The sequence below is a fragment of the Sorex araneus genome, chromosome 3 (genome assembly GCF_027595985.1).
Source record: "Sorex araneus isolate mSorAra2 chromosome 3, mSorAra2.pri, whole genome shotgun sequence".
Taxonomy (NCBI): Eukaryota; Metazoa; Chordata; class Mammalia; order Eulipotyphla; family Soricidae; genus Sorex; species Sorex araneus.
Genome location: NC_073304.1, coordinates 74,020,235 through 74,041,344, shown reverse-complemented (window position 1 = coordinate 74,041,344; position 21,110 = coordinate 74,020,235). Strand labels below are relative to the sequence as shown.

The window sequence follows — 21,110 nt, the reverse complement described above, 5'->3', positions numbered from 1 at the left end:
AGGAGAAAAACAGGCTGTGTTGTCAGAACCGAGGGCAGAGCTGAGTTTGGACTCCTAAGTGGGGTGGTAGCCACATTGAGCATCAGGAGTGAAGGGTGTGTTCTCAAAAAGACAAACCTTCAAGTCAGGCTTGAATTTGATTGAGTCCCAGCTTCTGAGGATGTGGCTTTTTGGTGGAATTATCTAACTCCCTTCACCCGTAAGTGGAGGGTTGTGCAGCATAAAGATTGGCAAGGCTAAAACACGCAGGTTAGAAGTGCTTTGTGCCTGCTCTGTCTGCAGAATGCTTGGCTGTTACTATTGTTGCGCCTAGCTTCTCCAGCCCTGGGTGGGCGGCAGATGCAAAGGAGACCAGCAGAAAGGGGGGTTGGGCTGTCACTTTCTGGGGGATATTTGGGGTCCCTTCAAATGGAGCTGAAGGAAGTGGCAGCTGAGAGGGCCAAGGGCCCAGCCTGAGAGTGCCTTCCTGCGGCCCAGCTGTTTCAGTAGTTCCCAGGTACAAAAAACAGTCAGATGTGTGTATGGGTCCCTGAAATCTGGAAAGATAAACGTCCAACCGTGACACTGACGACCTCCTGGAATGTAGAGGACTTACAGGAGGATGAGGGAGGAAAGATGAGGATTTGTATTTTTTCCTCCAGACCTCAATATTGCCTGCTTTCTTCATGTCAGGAGAATTAGCTTTTTTGTTGGAGAAACACAATTTTCAGGAAATCAATCCAGTGACACCCCCCCACACACACACACAAAGATGAAGACGTTACGTGCAGAAACAACTTGTGATCCAAACCCCAGCTTCCAGATGGCCGGCTGAGGCCCCAGCCCACCGAGATCCCAGGTCTAAAGGTCCTGGAGGAAAGGAAATGAGCAGGTGAAATAGTGGCTGGGCCAGTCCCACAAGGAGGCACCTACAGGGCGTGGGAACCGTTTCTCTTCTCTGGAACTCATTTCCAGGCTGCGAAAGTTCAACAAGTGCCTGGAACGTCTGAGACCTTCGGGAGATACTGCATTGGCTGCGAGCTGCCTGAGTCTGCCAGAGGCTCTGGGGCTCAGGCGGGGGCTCGGCTGGCTGGGCTCGCCTCCCACAGCCCCTCTCTTCCCGGCCTGTGGCTCTTCCCAGCCCTGCGTCCCAGCCCCGCCCCTCTCTCCGGACGCATCTCTGGGCCCCATCATCACCCGGCGCCGGGCCCTCCCCCCTTTCTCCTCCTCCTTCCTTCCCTCCCTTCCTCCCTCTCTCCCTCCCTCTCAGCTCCTGCACCAGGAAACAGCCCGGATCCCGGCAGCGGCCTGACCCGTGAGATTCCCTAACCTGGCAGGCAGGCGGGGTTGGGGGCTGAGGGTGGGGGTGAGGGAGGAGCTGGGCCTCTGGGCTGCCCTGGGGAGCCGGGAGTAGAGAAGGTGTCGCAGGAAGAAGCCCTTGGCCCTGGGTTTCCCGGGAGGACAGTCCTTAAACATGGATTCGGCCACACAGCTGGTACCGTGTTGGGGGCCGGGGCCCAGGCCCCGGAGCTGCAACCCCAGCCTTCCTCCGGCCAGACCCTGAACCCCGGCCTTCCCTGCCTCTCTCTGATCGCCCCCCCTCCTCTTCCCAGGGCTCCACGCTGGCCAGGAGGATGAAAGGCCGCAGCTGGGGGCTCCTTGCCACCGGCGCTGGGTCCTAAGAGCTGCCAGCCAGGCGGGGTGAGTGTTGTCTCCCTCCTCTGCCTCTCTGCTTCGCTCCCTGTGCGTCTCCCCCTTTCCCTCACCCCACGTCCTCCCCTGCTCGTGACCCTGCCAACATCTTTATTCCTGGCCTCCGGGGAAGCCCTCAGCCCCTTCCCTGGCCCCCAAAGTGTGTCCTGTGCAGAGGGGGGCGGGGTGGGGGTGCCCGGAGATGGCCTTCTTACTGAAAGAAGCGCAAGTGTTTAAAGAATAGCCGTGGGCCTGCTTTACATCCTGTAACTGTGCTGGCCAGCCCCTCACCCTGCCTTCCTTCCCAGGTCCTTGCTCCTCCCTGTCCACTGGTCTCCGAGCATCCCCTCCCACCCTGCCCCTTCCTGTCTCAAAGCCAAGGCCGAGAGCCCCCCTTCCCCCACCGCGGGGATCCCCTGATCCCATCCTCATGCCATCTTTGGTCTTTGCCTCTTGCAGCCGCCCGGATGGCGACCCCCGCCTCGGCCCCAGACACACGGGCTCTAGTGGCAGACTTTGTAGGCTATAAGCTGAGGCAGAAGGGTTATGTTTGCGGAGCCGGCCCCGGGGAGGGCCCGGCAGCCGATCCCCTGCACCAAGCTATGCGGGCGGCTGGAGATGAGTTCGAGACCCGCTTCCGGCGCACCTTCTCTGACCTGGCGGCCCAGCTGCATGTGACCCCAGGCTCTGCCCAGCAGCGCTTCACCCAGGTCTCTGACGAACTCTTCCAAGGGGGCCCCAACTGGGGCCGCCTGGTGGCCTTCTTTGTCTTTGGAGCGGCGCTGTGTGCCGAGAGCGTCAACAAGGAGATGGAGCCGCTCGTGGGGCAGGTGCAGGAGTGGATGGTGGCGTACCTGGAGACGCGGCTGGCCGACTGGATCCACAGCAGCGGGGGCTGGGTAAGAGCTTCCCCATCGCTGCTCTGTCCATCCCCTCGCAAAGCTGCTCTCCAGGGGGAAAGTCACTTCCGACTGGGTGCTAGGAACAAGGAGGGGGCGGGGGCTCAGTCTCCCCTGTCTGGGTAGAAGCAGATGCCCTGACTGTGGGCATGAGACTGGACTTTGCCCTCCAGGGCTGCCATGCAGTTACTGCTGCACGGGCCTCTGGTCCCAAGCAGAGGACAGGACACACAGTCCTTAGGGAATGCCCGCAGGGAAACGGCTTGTCCGGCCACCAGGAACTTGGAACACCAGAGAGTGTGGCTTGGAGGGCTGTGGAGTGGTGGGCGGAGGATTGGGAGAGGGGGGAGGATGAGGGGAGGGGGCAGGGGTGGGACCGGAGAGGGGGCGGTGGCCAGGCAGGCCGTGGGAAAGCCTGCTAGTTCTGAGAAGGATTTGGGGCCGAGGTTGAAGGGGACCCTTGAGGGGGAGAGGGAGAATGAGCCTGGAGCTCATGGTGGGCGGGGCGAGGGTGGTCGTGGGGTTTGGAGTTTGTAGGGCTTTGTGCAGAGAAGAGCTGGGTGTGGGGAAGGGCTCGCAGTGGCTGGAACTGGAACTCTTCCTCTCCTCTCTTCTTCGCTCTTTCCTCTCCTGATACCCCTCTCTCCTTCTTTCTCTACTTCCCTTCTCTCCCACAGGCGGCGTTCACAGCTCTGTACGGGGACGGGGCCCTGGAGGAGGCTCGGCGGCTGCGGGAGGGGAACTGGGCCTCCGTGCGGGCAGTGCTGACGGGGGCTGTGGCCCTGGGGGCCCTGGTCACTGTAGGGGCCTTTTTCGCTAGCAAGTGAGATGGTGCAGGGCCAGGCGGGGACTCAGAGCGGTGGGCAGACAGGAGAGCAGAAACGGAACCGAGAAACGCCCTTGGAAGAAGTCGGGTGCACGCGTGGGCAGGACACAGGATCGGGCAGGGGGCAGGGTGGCGCGTGAGGGAGCTGGATGCGGCAGGCAGGCTGTTGGCGGCAGGAGCTGGAGACACGGGGAAGGTGTTTGGGAAGTCGGGGCCAGGAGAGAGAGTCATTCTAGGGTGGCGGGGGAGACAGGCGGGTCACGTCTGTAGATGGTGGCACCCAAAGCGCGAACCATAGCGAACTGTAGCGTGACTTGTGAGTCCCCAGGAAAGTGGACTTGCTTGGGGGCTTTTGGCACCATTGGATCAGTGGGGATTTGGGGGAAAACACAAAAGGCAGCTTCCTGGGGGAATGGCAGCTTGGGGTCGCAGGTGCCTCTGTGTGTGTGTGTGTGTGTGTGTGTGTGTGTGTGTGTGTACGTACGTGTGCGTGTGTGCATGTGTGTGCTCCCGCACACACGTGGACGCCTGTGCATGCTGCTTGTCTAAGCTGGAGGTGGGAGGAGGGGGGGCACTCTCCCAGAACATTCCCTCTTGCAGTGGCAAGAATCTGGGGCAATTGTCTGCCCCTCCTCCCCCGCGGTCCCTCTTTCTCCCCTTGTCCTAAACTCTCAAGGCTAAGCGAGAAACACTGTATCGAGGCTTTGGGCCAGCTCCTCTGTCACGGGCAGGGCCTGGGAGAGCCGCTGAGCCCCGGCTGTGGCCTTGCTCCTTCATCACCCCCCTTCCTTGCACCCGGTGCAGTCGCTGCTGCCTTCCCGCCTGGCTCTGACAGAAAAGGCCAGGCCAGGGATCTGCAGGGCCTGCACCAGGGGGAGGGAGCTGAACCCACCTGCCCGACCTCCTCCCCCCCTCCTCCCCCCCCCCCGTCCTCTCCTGCTGTGGCACACCAGTGCCCATGGGGTTCCCTATCTTGGGGACCATCTGTACCGAAACTTCAGCCTAAGCGGAGGGCTCGAATTGATTTCTCACGGGAGTGCGTGGATGTTCAAGAGATGCTGGTGTACAGTTTGGGGCCTGCGCTTGTCGCCACTGTTGACTCCCTCAGAGGAATAGGCCAGCTCTGAAGTCCCTGGGCGTGAGGGGGGACGTGGACTCATGACCGGCCCGGGCCGTGTGCTGGGCTCTGGTGCTGCTGTTGCTGAGGGTCAGGTGGGTGGGTGGGAGAGTTCCTTCCGCAACCTAGAAGCATTGACTGCTCGCTAAAGCCACGCTGTGTGCATGAGTGTCCCCTGTCCATACCTCGGTGTCGGACGATGCTCTGCGGCAGAGCTCACGGTCCTCGAGAACAGATGGCAATGGCAGCCTTTTCTTTTGAGAAAGGAATCATTTCACTCCATATGCATGCCCTGAGCCAGACCTCACTGCTGCACTTTGCGAGGTGCTAACATTGCTGCTCTCCAATGCTGACTCCAGACACAGGGCTCGCTAGGACCCTGCCCTCCACCCCGAGCACTGATCAGCTTAGCTAGACCATGGAGGAACTCTTGTTAGATTTTTTTTTTTTTTAATCCCAGCTTGGTCCCAGAATGTGGCAACATAGTTGTACTCACTAGAATGTGGGACCAAAATCGGCCTCAGGTGTTTAGCCCAGACTTTTGCTTTTGAGAGAGGGCTGCGCTTTTTCATGGTATTTATCAGGGCGGTGGCTGACTGCGTGTGCCACTGGGTCTGTGGTGAGTGCGCTGGTCTCCGAACCGGTCTATGTGGCAGGCAATTGGGGTGGGGGGTGGGGGTCTCTGACTTGCTCAGGACGAACTAGGCCAGTGGTTTTCCAACTGCTTGGCAGAGCCCCCGAGTTTCTTTGGGGTTCCCTCAGAAGCCCTCGGGGAAGAGGAGGTGGGATGATGGGGTAATGATGGGGGCCCATCGAGCAGGCTGGGTGACTTGCCCTCCAACAAAACAGCTCCCCCTTGTAGCTGTCTTACGTATCGGGGTTCAGGGTAAGATTTTGTTTGTGTGAAGGGGTTTGCTGCTGAGGGAAGTTGGAAAACCACTGACTAAATAGATCATCAGCTCCAGATTGGAGCCCGGGCTGGGGCAGACTTCTCACCTTACCCTGGAGCCTAGGGAGGCTTGTCCCCACCTGTCCCTGTTAGCTCTCTTGGGGCCAGCAGAGAACTAGGGGCCACGGCACTGTGGTCAGGTTACTGAACTGTCCTGGATGGAGTGAGAGGTGACCTTCTGAAAGGGTAAAGGGCTCGATCCCAGAAGCGTGGCTTGAATGGGACCATGGTGGACAGTTTTCACGGGTCCTGCCCTGCTTTGAGGGGCAGCGGAAACCCCAGAGACTCTTATGTCAGGGAAAACTAGACTCTCTTCTAGAGCCATATAATTCCTTGGGATTAGCTCTTGGCCAAAAAGGCTGAGTATGGCTCCCAATTTTTAAGTCCATTTCATTTAAAATAAGGGGAAGAAATCTAATTTTCATTTTCCAGAGATTAAATCAGTGGAGAGGGTGTTTCTTGCTCTCCAGAACTCAAAGGGACAAATAGGGATTTTGCTTAGGCCAAGGAAGGAGCAGAAGTAGGGCACCGAGGTCCTGCGGTGATTAATCCCATTTCCCACTTATTCTAGGGCATACACTATTTTACTTTTTTAAATCATCAAATGGCGGGAGAACAGATTTGGTTAGTTTAGAAGAAAAGAAAAAGCTCTATAAATATAAATATATATATTCCTGTATTTTTATTTAATAATTTATAAATACCAAGTTCATTTGACTTTTATTTTTGTGTAATATGTAATGGTCGTATTAAAAAAAAATAAAGCCCAGAAGTTTAATGAGAAGGACTGAACAGGGTTTGTGACTTCTATACTGAATAGCTTGGGGGTCAGGGCAGTTTTTGATCCAATCGTCTCTTGGTAACTTTGTTCAGGACAAAGACTAGAAGAACAGGGATTTGTGAAAGGGTCGAGATGAGATTTTAAAAAAAATGTGCCAAGTAAGTCAACCCAAGCCTTAAAAGGGTATATACATGCAGTACCTTAGGAGGGCCACAGACTCAAACCCAAACCCAAACCCAAACCCAACCAAGGTACCAAAATATCTTTCTGAGACAATTATCAAGTCTCCACTTGTGGTTCAGCTGCTAATTGGATGTGTGCTATAGTGAAATTTCTCCCCCAAACCCTATTTCCTTCTTTGGACTTTGAGTCCGACAAAAATGGAGCCCCTGCTTCCTTTCCTGGTTCCCCAAGACATTTGATTTCAGCCATTTTAATATGAACAGCTAAGTTGGATGGTATCTACAGGAATTATTCAGCCCATCCCTCCATACTTCTAGGACCACATCAAAAGTGTATCTGACAGGAATAGTGATTCCTATTTTAAATTACAAGCAGGAATTTATATTCCAGTGCAATCAAATGGTATTGGGGTTTCTTTGTTAAATTGCAATGAGAAATGTAGTGCTTAGAGGAATTCAGTGATGTGTTTCTATTCTCTCCATAGAAAAATCTATAAAGCAAGACTTTAAAATCATAGAGTGATTTAGACTGGAGTGATAGTACAGTAGGCAGGGCGCTTGCCTTGCACTCAGTAGACCGAGGTTTAATCCCTGACATCCCATATGATCCCCAGAGCACAGCAAGGAGTGATCCCTGAGTGCAGAGTCAGGAGTAAGACCTGAATGTTGCTGGCTGTGGCCCCCAAAACCAAAAAAATAAAACAAAAAGCTTTGAAAAAATAAATCAGAGAGTGGCTTGATGAACAGGGCATTAGTGGAAAGGGAATTACATGCTCTTCATAATTAATATTAGACTATGACGATAGTTAACGCATTCATCTCTACTGAAATCTGATGGATTTAAAGACTGATTGGTTTATATCCACCTAGTTCCAAAAACATTTGCAACATTTTGCTCTAATACACAAAAGACAAAATAATAGAAAGTATAGATTTTTAAAGTAGGAGGTAAAGGGTAAATTGAAATATGACAGTAAGATGACAGCAGAAAGGAACATGAATGTTCAGAAAGGCATTCTGTAAGCAATATTCCTGAATACTAGAGCTATGCTATGAATTCAGCTCCGAGCTGCTTGGCAGCTAAAGCAAGTTGGGAAACACAGTGAGATTCCTATTCCTCTTAGGAAATATAAAAGCCTATCAGTTTGAAGCTGGACAAAAGCTTTGTGTCTCTTATGAGAAGACACTGAGTGATACGGTGGATACCACCAGCTATAATGCCGGGCAGCAAATACAATGTTGAGTTTTGCACCATTGTTTCTTATAGAAACACTGAATGAGGATTTAGTAGGTTGTAAGCTTGTTCAATCAAGCTGATCACAGATTCACCCAAATAGGCTCTATGATGCTATATTTTAATATAGGTCTAGATTTCAGGCTATCAAAATGGACTGATGGATTGTTTATCTTTCAGACAGTTTTTTGTGAATGTTTCTCCAAAAGGCACTTTTGACATAAGTTGGGTAACATTTCGTTATAATTTCTAGCAAAAGGATGAGTTGTAGATAACTGTGTTTTTACTTAAGATTAGATCTTTTGCAAACTTAAAAAGTTGCCTTAAATGTGGATACAAGCAAAATATAAACAAATGAACAATATTTAAAAACCAATTAGAAAAAAAGAACATAAGGAATGCTATGTAGTTCTTTAGTCATTCATTGTCTCAGTGAATACTCAAGAGTCTTCTGGATCTAAGCCCAAATCTAGGCCCGGAGGTAGAGAAGAAAATTAACATTTTGGATTTGCATGATTAAACACGTTCTAGTTAGGGAAACAAAAGCAACCAAATAAATAAAATTTACAACATTAGTTAACATTAACATTTTCATATAAGAAAGTGATATGGTATAAAGAAAAAAATAATTCACTAGGATGGGATTGGGAAGCTACATGAATATATCTCAGTGTTAAGCACCTCATTTCTAACTAAGGTGATATGAATAGTCAAAAATAATCAAAAATATTTTTGTTGATACGGAAAGGTGTTTCGGTCTTATTGGGCATAAAGAAAATATAACATACAGCATGATCCTATTTTGCTTATCTATATTCACACATCTGTCCATGTATTTGTGTATTGAATCTTCAGGAAGAGTATATGCCAAAATATCAGTGATTATCTCAGGATGGTGGATTTGTGGGTAGTATAATTTTGTTCCTTTTGCTTTTGGTATTTTATGTCTTATTAAAATAAAGCACACGTTTCTGGTACAGTTGATTTAAAATGTTTTTCAGGTACAAAATTATTAATTAAAGAAAATTATTTTTGGTTTTTGGGCCACATCTGGCAGTGCTCAGGGCTTACTCCTGACTCTGTACTCAGGGATACTCCTGGAGGGCTCAGGGGACCATTCAGAGTGCCGGGGATCTAACCTGGGTTGGCCACGTGCAAGACAAGCACCCTATTTTCTGTGTTATCACTATGGCTCCCCACTTACAATGTTTTTAATTTAAAAAAAATTATTTTTTGTTTGTTTGGTTTTTTGAGCCACACCAGCAGTGCTCAGCGTTTACTTCTGGCTCTGTGTTCAGGGATCACTCCTGACAGACTCGGGGGATCATATGTGCTGCTAGAGATTGAACCCAGCAAGCATCCTACTGCTGTTCTGTCTCTATGGCTCCAGTACAAGTTATTTGTTTTGTTTTGGGGCCATACCCGGCGATACTCAGGGTTTGCTCCTGGCTCTGCACTCAGGAGTTACTCCTGGTGGTGCTCAGGGGACCATATGGGATGCCGGGGATCAAACCCCGGTTGGCCACATGCAAGGCAAGTGCCCTACCTGCTGTACTATCGCTCTAGCCCCCAAAGTTTTGTTTTTGTTTTTGTTTTTTTTAATAAAGTTAGCTAAGCAGAATAGAAATTAAATAGCTCAATAAAGTTCCCCACTTAACTCAAGGATGGGCCTAAGGAGTTAAGATTGGCCAGGCCAGACTTTGCATTAAAAAATAATGCAAAGGGGCTTGACTCTTTTAAAATAGAGGTAAGTAAATGGCCCAAACACTGAGATTCTTTATCAGCACTGTCCAGTAGAAATATGTTACATATATGGTTTTACATATTCTTTTTATTGGGAGGGATTGGACCACACCTGGCAGTGCTTGGGGGCTACTCCCAACTCTGTGCTGGGGGTCACTCTCCACAGTGCTCAAGGGACCATATGGTACGAGGGATGGAACCAGAATTGGCTGCATGCATGGCAAGTGCCTTACGCCTATGCTATCTCTCTGACCCCTCTTTACATATTCTTACTCATTTTATTAAAAGCAAAAACAGGAGTCAGAGTGAGAGTAAAGCCAGTAGGGTGTTTGCCTTGCACGTAACCAACCCGGATTAGATCCCTGGCACCCCATATGGTCGCCCGAGCTCTGCCAGGAGTGATCCCTGAGTGCAAAGCTAGGAGTAATCTCTGAATACAGCCAGGTGTGTCCCCCAAACAAAAACAGAAACAAAAAAAAAAACCCACCCAAATCCAAAAAACAGACCTAGGTTATTATGTTTTATTTAACCCTGTATATAACAGTATTATCATTTCAACTGGTAATATGAATCAGTTCTTATTTTTACAGCCTTTTTCTCACACTAAGTATTTGAAATGCCATGTGTTTTTTGGAGGATGGGGGGCACACCTGGCAGTGCTTAGGGGTTACTCCTAGCTCTGTGCTCAGGAGACCATGTAGGGTGCCAGAGATCAAATCTGGGTCAGCCATGTGCCAGGCAAAGTGCGCTACCCTCTGTATTAGCACTCAAGTCCCTATGCCATGCATTTTTGATACTTTCAGCATATCTCAATTCTGACTACTTACGTTTCAAGTGTTCAGACGCCATGTGTGAGTAGAGATTATTATATATAAAACATAGTAATTCTATTTTTTATTCTGTTTTTGCCACACCCAAATGATGCTTAGGGGTTACTCCTGGCTGTGTGCTCAGGAATCACTCCTGGTAGTGCTTGGGGGACCATATGGGATGCCTGGGATCGAACCCAGTCAGCGCACATAAGGCACCCGCTGTACTATATCTCTGGCCCCAACACTGTAATCCTACGTTATAGAGAATTATTGTAGTTAGAAAAAATTGAAATCAAGCATTATAAATAGGGATGAAGTTAAATATATGTGTTGTCTAGTAAGGAACCATTTTCCTTCTGCACCTAAGTAGGGGTGCCTCATACATTTTTACTGGTTATTTTTCTCAATTTTACTGACCGTTCCATTCTGTGAGCACATTTCTCCTCAGAGGACACGCCGTCACAATTCCCATTTTCTCAAGACTCCATGATCCTCTTGATAAGTTAACTGAAGGAAAAGTACACTCACAATGCGAGCTCTTCACACCCTTATATTCTAATTCTTAAAATGTTCATTCAGAGGAAAACTTGTCTGATGTTTCCTATGCATCAGCAATAGGCAAGATCAGTTAGCATTTACCAAGCACACAGGGAGAGGCAATGGGCGTATACATATAACTAAGAGGATATCTCTTCCTTTCATAGTTTACAGTCTAATAGGCACCAGTTTGGTTTTAGGGCCACACCTGGCGGCGCTCAGGGATCACTCCTGGCAGGGCTCAGGGGACCATATGTAGTGCCAGGGATTGAACCCAGGTCGGCAGTGTGCGAGATAGGCACTTTACCCACGCTACTTTCTCTCCAGCCCCTCAGATATCTTTCTGCATATGTTTCTTTGTAAAGCAATTATGCCTGTTAGAATATGTTTGGAAGTTAGAGTGTTTTACTTATTTTTTTTTTTAAATTTTTGAGTGCTGGGGATCCAAACCTTGGCCTTATATAAGTGAAGCACGTGCTCTACCACTGAGCTGAAGTCCTGACCCCAAGTTTTTCTTTTTCTGTCTTATTTATTATTTGTGGTACTGGGACCCATGTTTTCCTTCTTTCGAATAAAAATAATATAATTGTGGAAAAATCATAGATCATAGAAAATTATAAAGAAGAATTACCAGTCATAATCCGACTACCCAGAGAGAACAACTGCTAACATTTTGGCATATTTCTCATCGTTATCTGAGCTTATATTTTAAGATCAAACTGTACGTACAATTTTGTCTGCTGCAATTCTGTTTACAATTATGCTGCAAGCATTTTTCCTTGTCATTAAAAACATTTTGAAGGTATAATGACTATATAAAATGACATCTGTGTGTATACAGTAGTTTTTCTGGAAGTGCCCACTTGGACATTCAAATTGTTTATATTTTTTCACTTGATGAACATATTCTCAAATGCTTATCTAGTTCATAGATTATTTTAGAACAGATTATAAGAAATATAATTACTGGACGAGGAATCTGAATATTTTGAAAACTTTTGGTACATATGCCAAAGAAAAGATTGCACTGGTTCTTGTTCCTTTTTACCCCCAAAGGCCAAGTTGTGCGCGTGTGTGTGTTTTTTAATCATATATACCTAGTTGTAATCATACTTTCTATATAACTTTACATTTTTCTTTGGCCTAACAAAAATTATTTTTGCATGTTATCACACTGTGTAAACCTTTTAACAGGTGCATAATCTTTGACTGGATGTAATTATAGTTTGCCTAAACCTTTATTGTTGGAATTTACTGTTTTTCTATTTTTATCACCATACATAATGTATCTTTGTGTATTAAAGTAGACCTTATAGTAATTTTGATCTGAGCTTTGAAAGCTGGTTTTGAGTTTCTACTCACTTTAAATTAGTTTTATGACCTGGGCAAGTTGCTTCATTCTTTCCTAAACTAAGTATTGGTTTTGGAAATATTTACTTCATAGAATTATCGTGAGAATTCGGTGAGATAATATAATAAAGAGTCTAGGATACTGCTTATTATAAAAAGAGGTGCTTGGGCTGGAGAGAAAGTACATTGGGTAGGTGCTTACCTTGTACATTGACAAACTAGGTATGATTTTCCGCACCTCATATGATTCCCTCGGCCCCTCAAAGGAGTGATCCGTGAGCACAGAGCCAGGAGTGAGCCCCGAGCGCCTAGATATGGCCCCAGAACAAAAACCAAACAAGTTAAGTGCTGCATAAAGTTGGAATTCAGGGATCCAGAGTTGGTGCAATGTGCTGGAGTTTGCTGGAGTTGTGCTCTGCATGCTGGCGGCTTAGGTTCCATCCCTGGAACATGGCACCCACGCAGCAGTGCCCGCACAATGCCACGTGTGATCAAAAAATAAAGAAGGAAAAGAATTCAAGGCCGTTAAAAAAAAAAAAAAATATATATATATATATATATATATATATATATATATAAGTTTGCTTGCTTTGCTTAATTGAATACCAATAAAACATTGAAATCTTGGTTAGGGTAAGGATTAGTAGAAAATATGTCAGTGGATTCACAGTCTTGTAGCCTTTGTCTAGTATTCAACTTTGGTTCTCCCAGACTTTGAAAGCTGATGTGACTAATGAAGTCATTCTAAGTGACAGAGTAAGCAATTGGGACTGTTCCAGGTCCTCGCCCCTTCCTGAGGTAAGGATTTGTGAGAAAAAGCAAAGATGGAGCCAAGAACTCGGGGAGACTGAGAGGCTTTTGAGTTTGGGGTTTGCCCCCAAGGGGTCTCTCTTGTCCAAACCCCTCTGCCCGGCCAGGCACACACACCCCGTTGGGAGTTGTTTGGTTAACTTTTTGTTGGGTTCCAGTAACTTTCTCTGGACCCTTCATTTGATAGAAGTTTTAAAATATCCTGTTTGCGTACTTAGTGCGCAGTTCCTTTTAAATTCATGGGTGGTTCCTGAGACAACAGGAACCCTGTCTTTCAAGGCACAGTTTTATTGGTATGTAGATTGTTCCCACGTGATAGAAACCTCTCCTGAGACCTCTGTGTCCTGTAAGCACTAGAGATGCATCCCTGGGTTAACAAACATTTAGCGGGCACTTTCTATATGCTTGACATACTGGTCTGTGGTGAAGATGCAAATATAACAGTCTCCAGCCTCTCATCTCCAGGTGCTCACAATCTCCAGGAAATCAACACAAAATGATAAGGTGGGCTTGGGGGTATGGTTCAAGTGAAGGAGCACGTGCATCGCATATGCGAGGTCTTGAGTTTATATTTTATTTTCATTTACGTTTGGGGGCCACACCCAACAGTGCTCAGGGATCACTCCTGGTGTGATTCAGGGGACCATATGTGGTGCCGGGGATCAAACCCAAGTCAGCTGTACGGAAGGCAACTGCTTGAATCCCTATACTAACTCCCTGAGTGTAATTCTGGTGCTGCGTGTCCCCACCTCCAGCAGCCCTGGTGTGGCCCCTGTAACACACAAAGAAAATGATAAAAAGCACAGTGCAGGTAATAGGTCCTTTTGTCTCAGTAGAGGCGAGGGGTGCTGGTGGAAAGCTTTACAAGCAAGGTGATGGCCGAGGTTTGCTGTGGTCTGGTTAATAGTAAACTGCATGTGGCACAGACAAGGGTGCAGATACAACCGTTACAAGAGAGTGTGGGAACATTAAGAATCCCAATCCTCAGGCCTCGGTAAAGAATACTGAGCCCAGGGCGAGCAAGAGAGGAGGTAAGGTGCTTGCTTTGCATGTAGCCAATCCAGTTTTGAAAGCCCCGTACTACGGGTGGTCCCTGGAAACAATGTCGGGGGTCACTTCTCAGCACTGAGCCCAGGGTAGCCCCTGTGCACCCCCAGGTGTGGCCAAAAGAGGTGTCCAACCTTTGCTTGGCTGGCAAAGGAGAGCCAGGTAGGTTTGGGAGTGGAGAGGGTGACACTGGAATTTGGCTCATTAGGGGCATGCAACAAACAGCCCGTTCAGATCGGAATACGGGCTGCAACTGGGGCCAGAGCGGAGGTCTCCGAAGCTGCCGGTGCAGGAGACAGGAGACTGGGACTAACACCTCTTCAGGGGCCTCTCCCCGCTGTCTGGTGCTGATAACCCTGACGGGAAGAGGAAGCTGTCTCCTTAAGAGGCCCACTCGGAATCCCCCATTTCTAGCACCGCCGCAGCTACTGGTACTTTACTGGCCGGAAGACCCACTTCTAGAAACCTCCGAGTACTCCGGGCCTTTGCCTACCACCACCAAGTAAGTTGGCAACCAGTTGTGTCAAGATGGCGGCCTCCCTAGGGCTTGGTCATGTGACCTCTGATCTCCCGAGCGGGCTGTGCCGCAGCCCGTCGGGGGCAAGGTTCACCAGACACTGAAACGGGTGTCAACCCTTCGACTCTCCCGAGCCAATCGGCAGCTGAGATTGGGCCACCGCGGCGAGGTAATCGGAAGATTGGTTCCTGCCACTCGTTTCACCACCGCCCAATCACCGCACGCCATATACTTCGAGGTCCCGCCTGTAGGCGGGGGGAAAGCAGGAATGTCGTCACAGCGTGGCTGTATTGTTACCGAAGGGATTGGGAGGAGGTGGGACGTGTGTTGATTGACAGGCAGATTTCCCCTAACGGGATTTGATAATTTGGCTCCACACCCCGCCCTGGAGGTGGGGTCTGCTCTGATTGTCAAGGAGTATTCCCCAATGGGGTGCTAGCTCGTGGTGACGGGCAGGCTGCTTAACTAATGAATCCGCGGCGTGGCCGGCGCAGCTCTCCAATCGCCGGGCGGCGGGCCCCAGTCTGAGCGGCGATGGCGGCGGCGGCGGCGGCGGCAGCAGCAGCGGGGGCTGCGGGCGGTCGGGGCTCCGGGCCGGGGCGGCGGCGCCATCTTGTGCCCGGGGCCGGTGGGGAGGCCGGGGAGGGGGCCCCGGGGGGCGCAGGGGACTACGGGAACGGCCTGGAGTCTGAGGAACTGGAGCCTGGGGAGCTGCTGCTGGAGCCCGAGCCGGAGCCCGAGCCCGAAGAGGAGCCGCCCCGGCCCCGCGCCCCCCCAGGAGCTCCGGGCCCTGGGCCTGGCTCGGGAGCACCCGGCAGCCAGGAGGAGGAGGAGGAGCCGGGACTGGTCGAGGGGGACCCGGGGGACGGCGCCATTGAGGACCCGGTGAGGGAAGGAGGGCGGGCGGACGGGCCTGCCCCCGAGCGGCCGGGTCACGGCGGCCGGGTGGGGGCTGGGGTGGGCGGGGAATAGCGGGGCCGGGGCGCCTGCGGGTGCCCAGCGCGCGTCGGCCGGAGCAGGTAGCGTGGGGGGGCCCTGGCCGGGCCGGGCTGACGCCGCGCGGGGCCCGCCTCGGCGCCGCTGAGCCCCCTCCACACCCTGCCCCGCTCGCCGCAGGAGCTGGAAGCCATCAAAGCTCGAGTCCGGGAAATGGAGGAGGAAGCGGAGAAGCTCAAGGAGCTGCAGAACGAGGTGGAGAAGCAGATGAACATGAGCCCGCCCCCCGGCAATGGTTGGTAACCGGCGGCGGGGGCAGCGCGGGCCGGGGCCGGGCCGGGCCGGGCCGCGTCGCGCCGCCGGGCCGCGGGGGTCGCCTCTGCCCGGCTCTTTGTCCGCGGCCCCCCGCGGGCGCGCTCTTTGTTCCGACGCTGCCCCGCGGGCCCCTCGGAGCCGATGGCCGGGTGGCGTTTGACCTTCACGACTCGCTCGTGGGGCCTTAACTTGGGAGGCCGCCGGGCTTGCCGAGTGGGCCGAGGAACCACCCGGGCGCAGGGGGGGCCCCGCCGCCCCATCTGGCAGGGTCCCCGGCCCTCCCCCCAACACACACCTAAAGGGCTACTCTTCGGGACGCAGCCGCGGGGGGGGGGGCGGCGTGGGGGGGTGGGAGTGATCCTTTGTGTCCGCGGGGCGCTGGAGATGCTTTTCAGCCTCCTTTGTTGACCCACGCTGGTGGCTATTGTGCGCCCCACCATTGTGCGCGGGTCCCGGGAATACGGATGATCGAGATGAAAATGCTGACCTTCACTGTGGCCTATTTTGTTCAAGTAGAAAACGTGATCCCCCCTCCTCCTCCTTTTTTTTTTTAACTTTTTAATTTTTTAATTTTCTTCAAAGCTGGCCCAGTGATCATGTCCATTGAGGAGAAGATGGAAGCTGATGCCCGTTCCATCTATGTTGGCAACGTATGTTTTAGGGCCGGGTGGGGGCGGGGTCGGGGGCTCTTACTCAGGGAGTCTTGGACATCCCCAGGATATCCAATGGTGGTGGGTTTTGGGGAATGGGCGATGCAGGCGAGGCGTGGGGGGAGGTGAAAGGTAATGGTGAGCAGCATTTCTGGGGTTTCCCTGTTCCAATTGCTCTCTAACCCCCAGTCAGAGGCTCTGGGGTGAGAATGATCCGGATGTGCGTGCGTGGCTGTTCAGCAGGGTATCTGGGGAGATGGGAGTTTTCCTAGTACTTGTGAAATGTCCCTCCCCTTCTGCCCCCCAACGCATGCCACAGGTGGACTATGGTGCAACAGCAGAAGAGCTGGAAGCACACTTTCATGGCTGTGGTTCAGTCAACCGCGTCACCATTCTTTGTGACAAATTTAGTGGCCACCCCAAAGGGTAAGTAGGGAAGTAAGTTGAGATTGTTTTCATAGCAACTAAAACGTTTTATAGGGTGGAGTAAATTAACTTAAAACAAGTGGTCTGTCTTTTAACGGAGGGCACTAATTTTGGGCATTGCTTTGCAAATGAATACCTTCGCAGTCTAGGGAGGGACTAAAGATGGGGGTGTTGGAGGGGCTGGGATGGAGGTAGCTTGGACTTGGCCCAGTGTGCTGGTTTTGCCATGTGCCAGTCTGGTCTTATATTTTCTCTAGGGAGGATAGAAATTTTGATTAGAACCTTCATAAGGGTCCAAGAGGTAGGGCAGGTTTAGGACTCTGCTTGCATGCAGCCAACTCTGGTTCAGTTCTGTGAGCTCATAAGCTGGGTTCTGCTGCCCCTGAGTACTGCTGAATGTGGCCCTGAGAACCCCAACATCAAAGTTAAATATTGACAGAAATGTGAACTCACTGTACCCAAAGCTTGCCTGCACGTTGGCTCTGACCTGGGAGCTATTTGCAGCCTCAGATACATAAAAGAGACAATTATTTTCAGGTTTGCATATATCGAGTTCTCAGACAAAGAGTCCGTGAGGACTTCCCTGGCCTTAGATGAGTCCCTGTTTAGAGGAAGACAAATAAAGGTAAGCCCCGTGCTCTTGCTGCCGGTCCCACATCAACACTGTAGGTTGGCTCTCTAAGGCTCTCTGTTAACCGTCCCTTGCTCGCAGGTGATCCCAAAACGAACCAACAGACCAGGGATCAGCACAACAGACCGGGGTTTCCCGCGAGCCCGATACCGAGCCCGGACCACCAACTACAGCAATTCCCGCTCTCGACTCTACAGTCCTTTTAACACCAGGCCCCGGGGTCGCATCTACAGGTCAGGATAGATGGGCTGCTCCTCTTCCCGCCTCCCATGAGCCCTGTAGACTTCCGGTCTGAGGAACCGCCCTCCCTTACCCTGCCCTTGGCCTCCTGCCTGTGCAGGGTGAGGGATGTAGTTGCAGGCCAGGCCAGGCGGCCAGCCTCGCCATCTTTTTCTGGAGCAGGACTTGGTGGTGAGGGCTGGATCTCTGACTCTGCTGGCCCCTACTCCCTCCACCCCACCCTCCCAAAGTTAATGGCAGTGAAGGCCGAGGAGCATGGGCGCAGGGCTCAGCAGAGAAAGCACGGACATTTGCTACTTTGCCCAGTTAGAGAGGATTGGAAGCTTGAGCCCTGCTTGCAAGAGTATCGGTGGCTAGTTGGGCCTCCTCCGCGTTCTGGGGGAGGATAGTGATGGATTTATTCTACAATGGAGCTAGTCTTCTGCGAGACTCACTGCACTCTTGTGTTGAGCATGGTGTTTATCTGGCCAGGTTAGCCAGAGAGACGTGGGCTGCCCACACCATCTGCTGCTCTGCTCCTAGGAGTTGAGGGTCTCTGGTGGTGAGGGCCTAGGGTGGAAGAGCTGTGTAGAACTGGAATAAACCATGAGGCTTTTCGTCTTGCCACTGTAACTCAGGTGGACCTCTTTACTGCCATGTTTGGTGAATTTTCTATTAATCCCCCCTTCCCATTTGCTAGCTGTGTCACTACGCTGGGATTGTGGGGTCAGTCTTAAGGCCCGTGGAAACTTCTTTCCCCACCCCCTCACAGTAACTGGGGCAAGGGCCCGAGGGGGAGGGGCTTGTGTGGAACTGTTTAGTGACCATGTTGACACCTAACTCTCCTTCTTTCTTCCAGGGGCCGGGCTAGAGCGACATCATGGTATTCCCCTTACTAAAAAAAGTGTGTATTAGGAGGAGAGAGAGGAAAAAAAGAGGAAAGAAGGAAAAAAAAAAAGAAATTAAAAAAAAAAAAGAAAAACAGAAGATGACCTTGATGGAAAAAAAATATTTTTAAAAAAAAGATATACTGTGGAAGGGGGGAGAATCCCATAACTAACTGCTGAGGAGGGGCCTGCTTTGGGGGAGTAGGGGGAGGCCCAGGGCGTGGGGCGGGGGCTGCTCGTTCCCTCTGGGGCTCGCCGTGGACACGTCTCAATTGCTCAAGCTGCTCCCCATGTTTCCCTGGCCCGCTTCATCCCCTTGGGGCTGCTCAAGGGTAGGTGGGCATGGTGGTAGGAGGGTTTTTTTTTACCCAGGGCTCTGGAAGGACACCAAACTGTTCTGCTTGTCACCTTCCCTCCGTCTTCTCCCTCCCTCTCGCAGTCCCGCCTGCCTGCTCCTGTCTTGCCAGGTCTCCCACCCGCCCCAGCCCTCTGCTCCGGCTCCCTGCCCTTCCAGATTGCCTGGTGATCTGTTTGGTTTCCTTTTGTGTTTCTTTTTCTGTTTTGAGTGTCTTTCTTTGCAGGTTTCTGTAGCCGGACGATCTCCGTTCCGCTTCCAGCGGCTCCAGTGTAAATTCCCCTTCCCCCTGGGGAAATGCACTACCTTGTTTTGGGGAGTTTGGTTTTTTTTTTTTCTGTTTGTTTTGTTTCTCAGTTTTTTGTTTTTTTTCCTTTGCCTTTTTTTCCCTTTTATTTGGAGGGAACGGGAGGAAGTGGGAACAGGGAGGTGGGAGGTGGATTTCGTTTATTTTTTTAGCTCATTTCCAGGGGTGGGAGTTTTTTTTTTTTTAATATGTGTCATGAATAAAGTTGTTTTTGAAAATAAAAATTGTTTGGCCTCTTGGGTGGAAGGATTATTTATCTTCCTATTTTCTCTTAGATCCCAGATGGCTGTGAACACTCCTGGAAATGCTGGTATTTAGAAGGAAGTTCCCTCTTAGAAATTAAAGGAATAGGAGTTCAAGTTGCAACTATCAGAAACAATGTGTTTGGTTTCCAGTCATGGGTTTTCTGGATAGCACAGCCCTGATTGGCACTTAGGAATGGGTCTGGTTGGGGTTGGCTCAAAGGCTGGGGTGTCGGCTTTGCATATGGGGCTCTGGGTAATGTATGGGAGTTTTATGCCCCACCCCCCAAAAAATGAATGGTAAAGCAAAAACAATAGAGGGACTATTTCTGTATATGCTGATAGAACTTGGTTGCAAATGAGACACATATTTCCAGCACTAGTTGGTGGGATTTCTTGACTGACCCTGAGGGAATGGTCATGAAATTGACCTTTACCTGGGCTGGAGCGATAGCACAGCGGGTAGGGCGTTTGCTTTGCATGCGGCCGACCCGGGTTCGAATCCCAGCATCCCATATGGTCCCCTGAGCGCTGCCAGGAGTGATTCCTGAGTGTAGAACCAGGAGTAACCCCTGTGCATCGCCGGGTGTGACCCAAAAAGCAAAAAAAAAAGAAATTGACTTTTACCTATCAGGCAAATGCAAAACCTGTTGTCTTTTCCAACCCTGCACCGACAACAGTGGGGCAGGTAATTGTGATGGTGCCATCAATTAGATCTGGTTTGGTATCCTGAAACTTGGTTCAGGTCATACTAATAACATCTCTAGGACTTCAGATTGGTCTTAAAATACTTGTCTTCTAAATACTTAATACCAGGCTGGAGGTATCTTACAGCTGTTGGGCCCTTTCCTTGAGAAGACTGAGGGGGATTGGGTCCACAGCACCACACGTGGTCCCAGAGCTGAGCCAGGAGTGATCCCTGTGCACATGATGTGTGGCCCCAAGATAGAACATAAATAGCCCTGGGGCTGGAGCAAGTAGCACAGTGGGTAGAAGTTTGCCTTGCACGTGGCCGACCCAGGTTTAATTCCCAGCATCCCATATGGTCCCCTGAGCACCACCAGGAGTCCTGAGTGCATGAGCCAGGAGTAACAGCTGTGCATCGCCGGGTGGTGACCGAAAAAGAAAAATACTTAGCCCTATAAAGAGTGCCCTTAAGTATGTACCAGGATATTTTGTTCATGATTGGCTTGAAGTAATTCTAGATTTTAAAAACAGCTGTTCCAGGGTTGAAGATAGAGATAACCTGCTCTAGTAGAGGGGTAGAGCACTTAACCCTGGGTGTGGATTTGCCTGGGTTTGGTCACAAAAGATTCCCCAAGCCCCACCAGCAGAACTCCCAAGCACAGCCAGGATTAAGCTTTAAACAGCTGGGTGTGGCATGAAAGTAAAAGTGACATCCAAGTCAAGCCTTATACTGAGGGCTTTTCTCTAGGGGTTGGGGAGGGTCTTTGGGCCACATTTGGAGGTGCTTGGGGAGGAAGGGGGTGGTTCCCTGGGAATCAGTGCAGGGGTTTGGGGGTGCGTGGGGGGACTGCCCTTAAATAACTCAGGTCTATACTGACTAGTTTTTGGTACTGGTGCCACCTCCCTTTTCGTGCTGGTTAGGTGTTTGGGATTCTGGTCAGATTCAGCTAGAATAGTGTCTGATCATATTACTTGTATCA

At 50.6% G+C, this 21,110-nt stretch overlaps 1 protein-coding gene across 4 annotated transcripts; it reads left to right on the top strand.

The window, feature by feature from the left end:
• The first annotated feature begins 1,135 nt into the window (after positions 1-1,135).
• On the top strand, positions 1,136-19,425 carry LOC101547318 (bcl-2-like protein 2). 4 transcript variants are annotated; one of them, XM_055133588.1, is made up of 11 exons: positions 1,147-1,294; positions 1,593-1,680; positions 2,131-2,570; positions 7,506-7,514; positions 12,813-12,899; positions 15,592-15,706; positions 16,309-16,376; positions 16,696-16,802; positions 17,340-17,427; positions 17,515-17,666; positions 18,512-19,425. In XM_055133588.1, the coding sequence occupies exons 3-11, from the start codon at positions 2,139-2,141 to the stop codon at positions 18,549-18,551; spliced, it is 1,098 nt and encodes a 365-aa protein (XP_054989563.1). In that variant the 5' UTR covers positions 1,147-1,294; positions 1,593-1,680; positions 2,131-2,138; the 3' UTR covers positions 18,552-19,425. The 4 variants fall into 4 exon arrangements, with proteins under 4 accessions (XP_012788449.1, XP_054989563.1, XP_054989562.1 ...); XM_004609467.2 differs by lacking the exons at positions 1,147-1,294; positions 1,593-1,680; positions 2,131-2,570; positions 7,506-7,514; positions 12,813-12,899 and adding an exon at positions 14,987-15,360; XM_012932995.2 differs by lacking the exons at positions 12,813-12,899; positions 15,592-15,706; positions 16,309-16,376; ... (2 more) ...; positions 17,515-17,666; positions 18,512-19,425 and having other exon boundaries at positions 1,136-1,294; positions 3,248-12,136.
• The last annotated feature ends 1,685 nt before the right edge of the window (positions 19,426-21,110 follow it).

Coding starts and splice junctions, on each gene's coding strand:
- LOC101547318 (XM_055133588.1), top strand. CDS start 2,139: ATGGCGACCCCCGCCTCGGCCCCAGACACACGGGCTCTAGTGGCAGAC. Junction 16,377..16,695: donor GTTCCATCTATGTTGGCAAC/GTATGTTTTAGG, acceptor CGCATGCCACAG/GTGGACTATGGTGCAACAGC. Junction 17,667..18,511: donor CCCCGGGGTCGCATCTACAG/GTCAGGATAGAT, acceptor TCTTTCTTCCAG/GGGCCGGGCTAGAGCGACAT.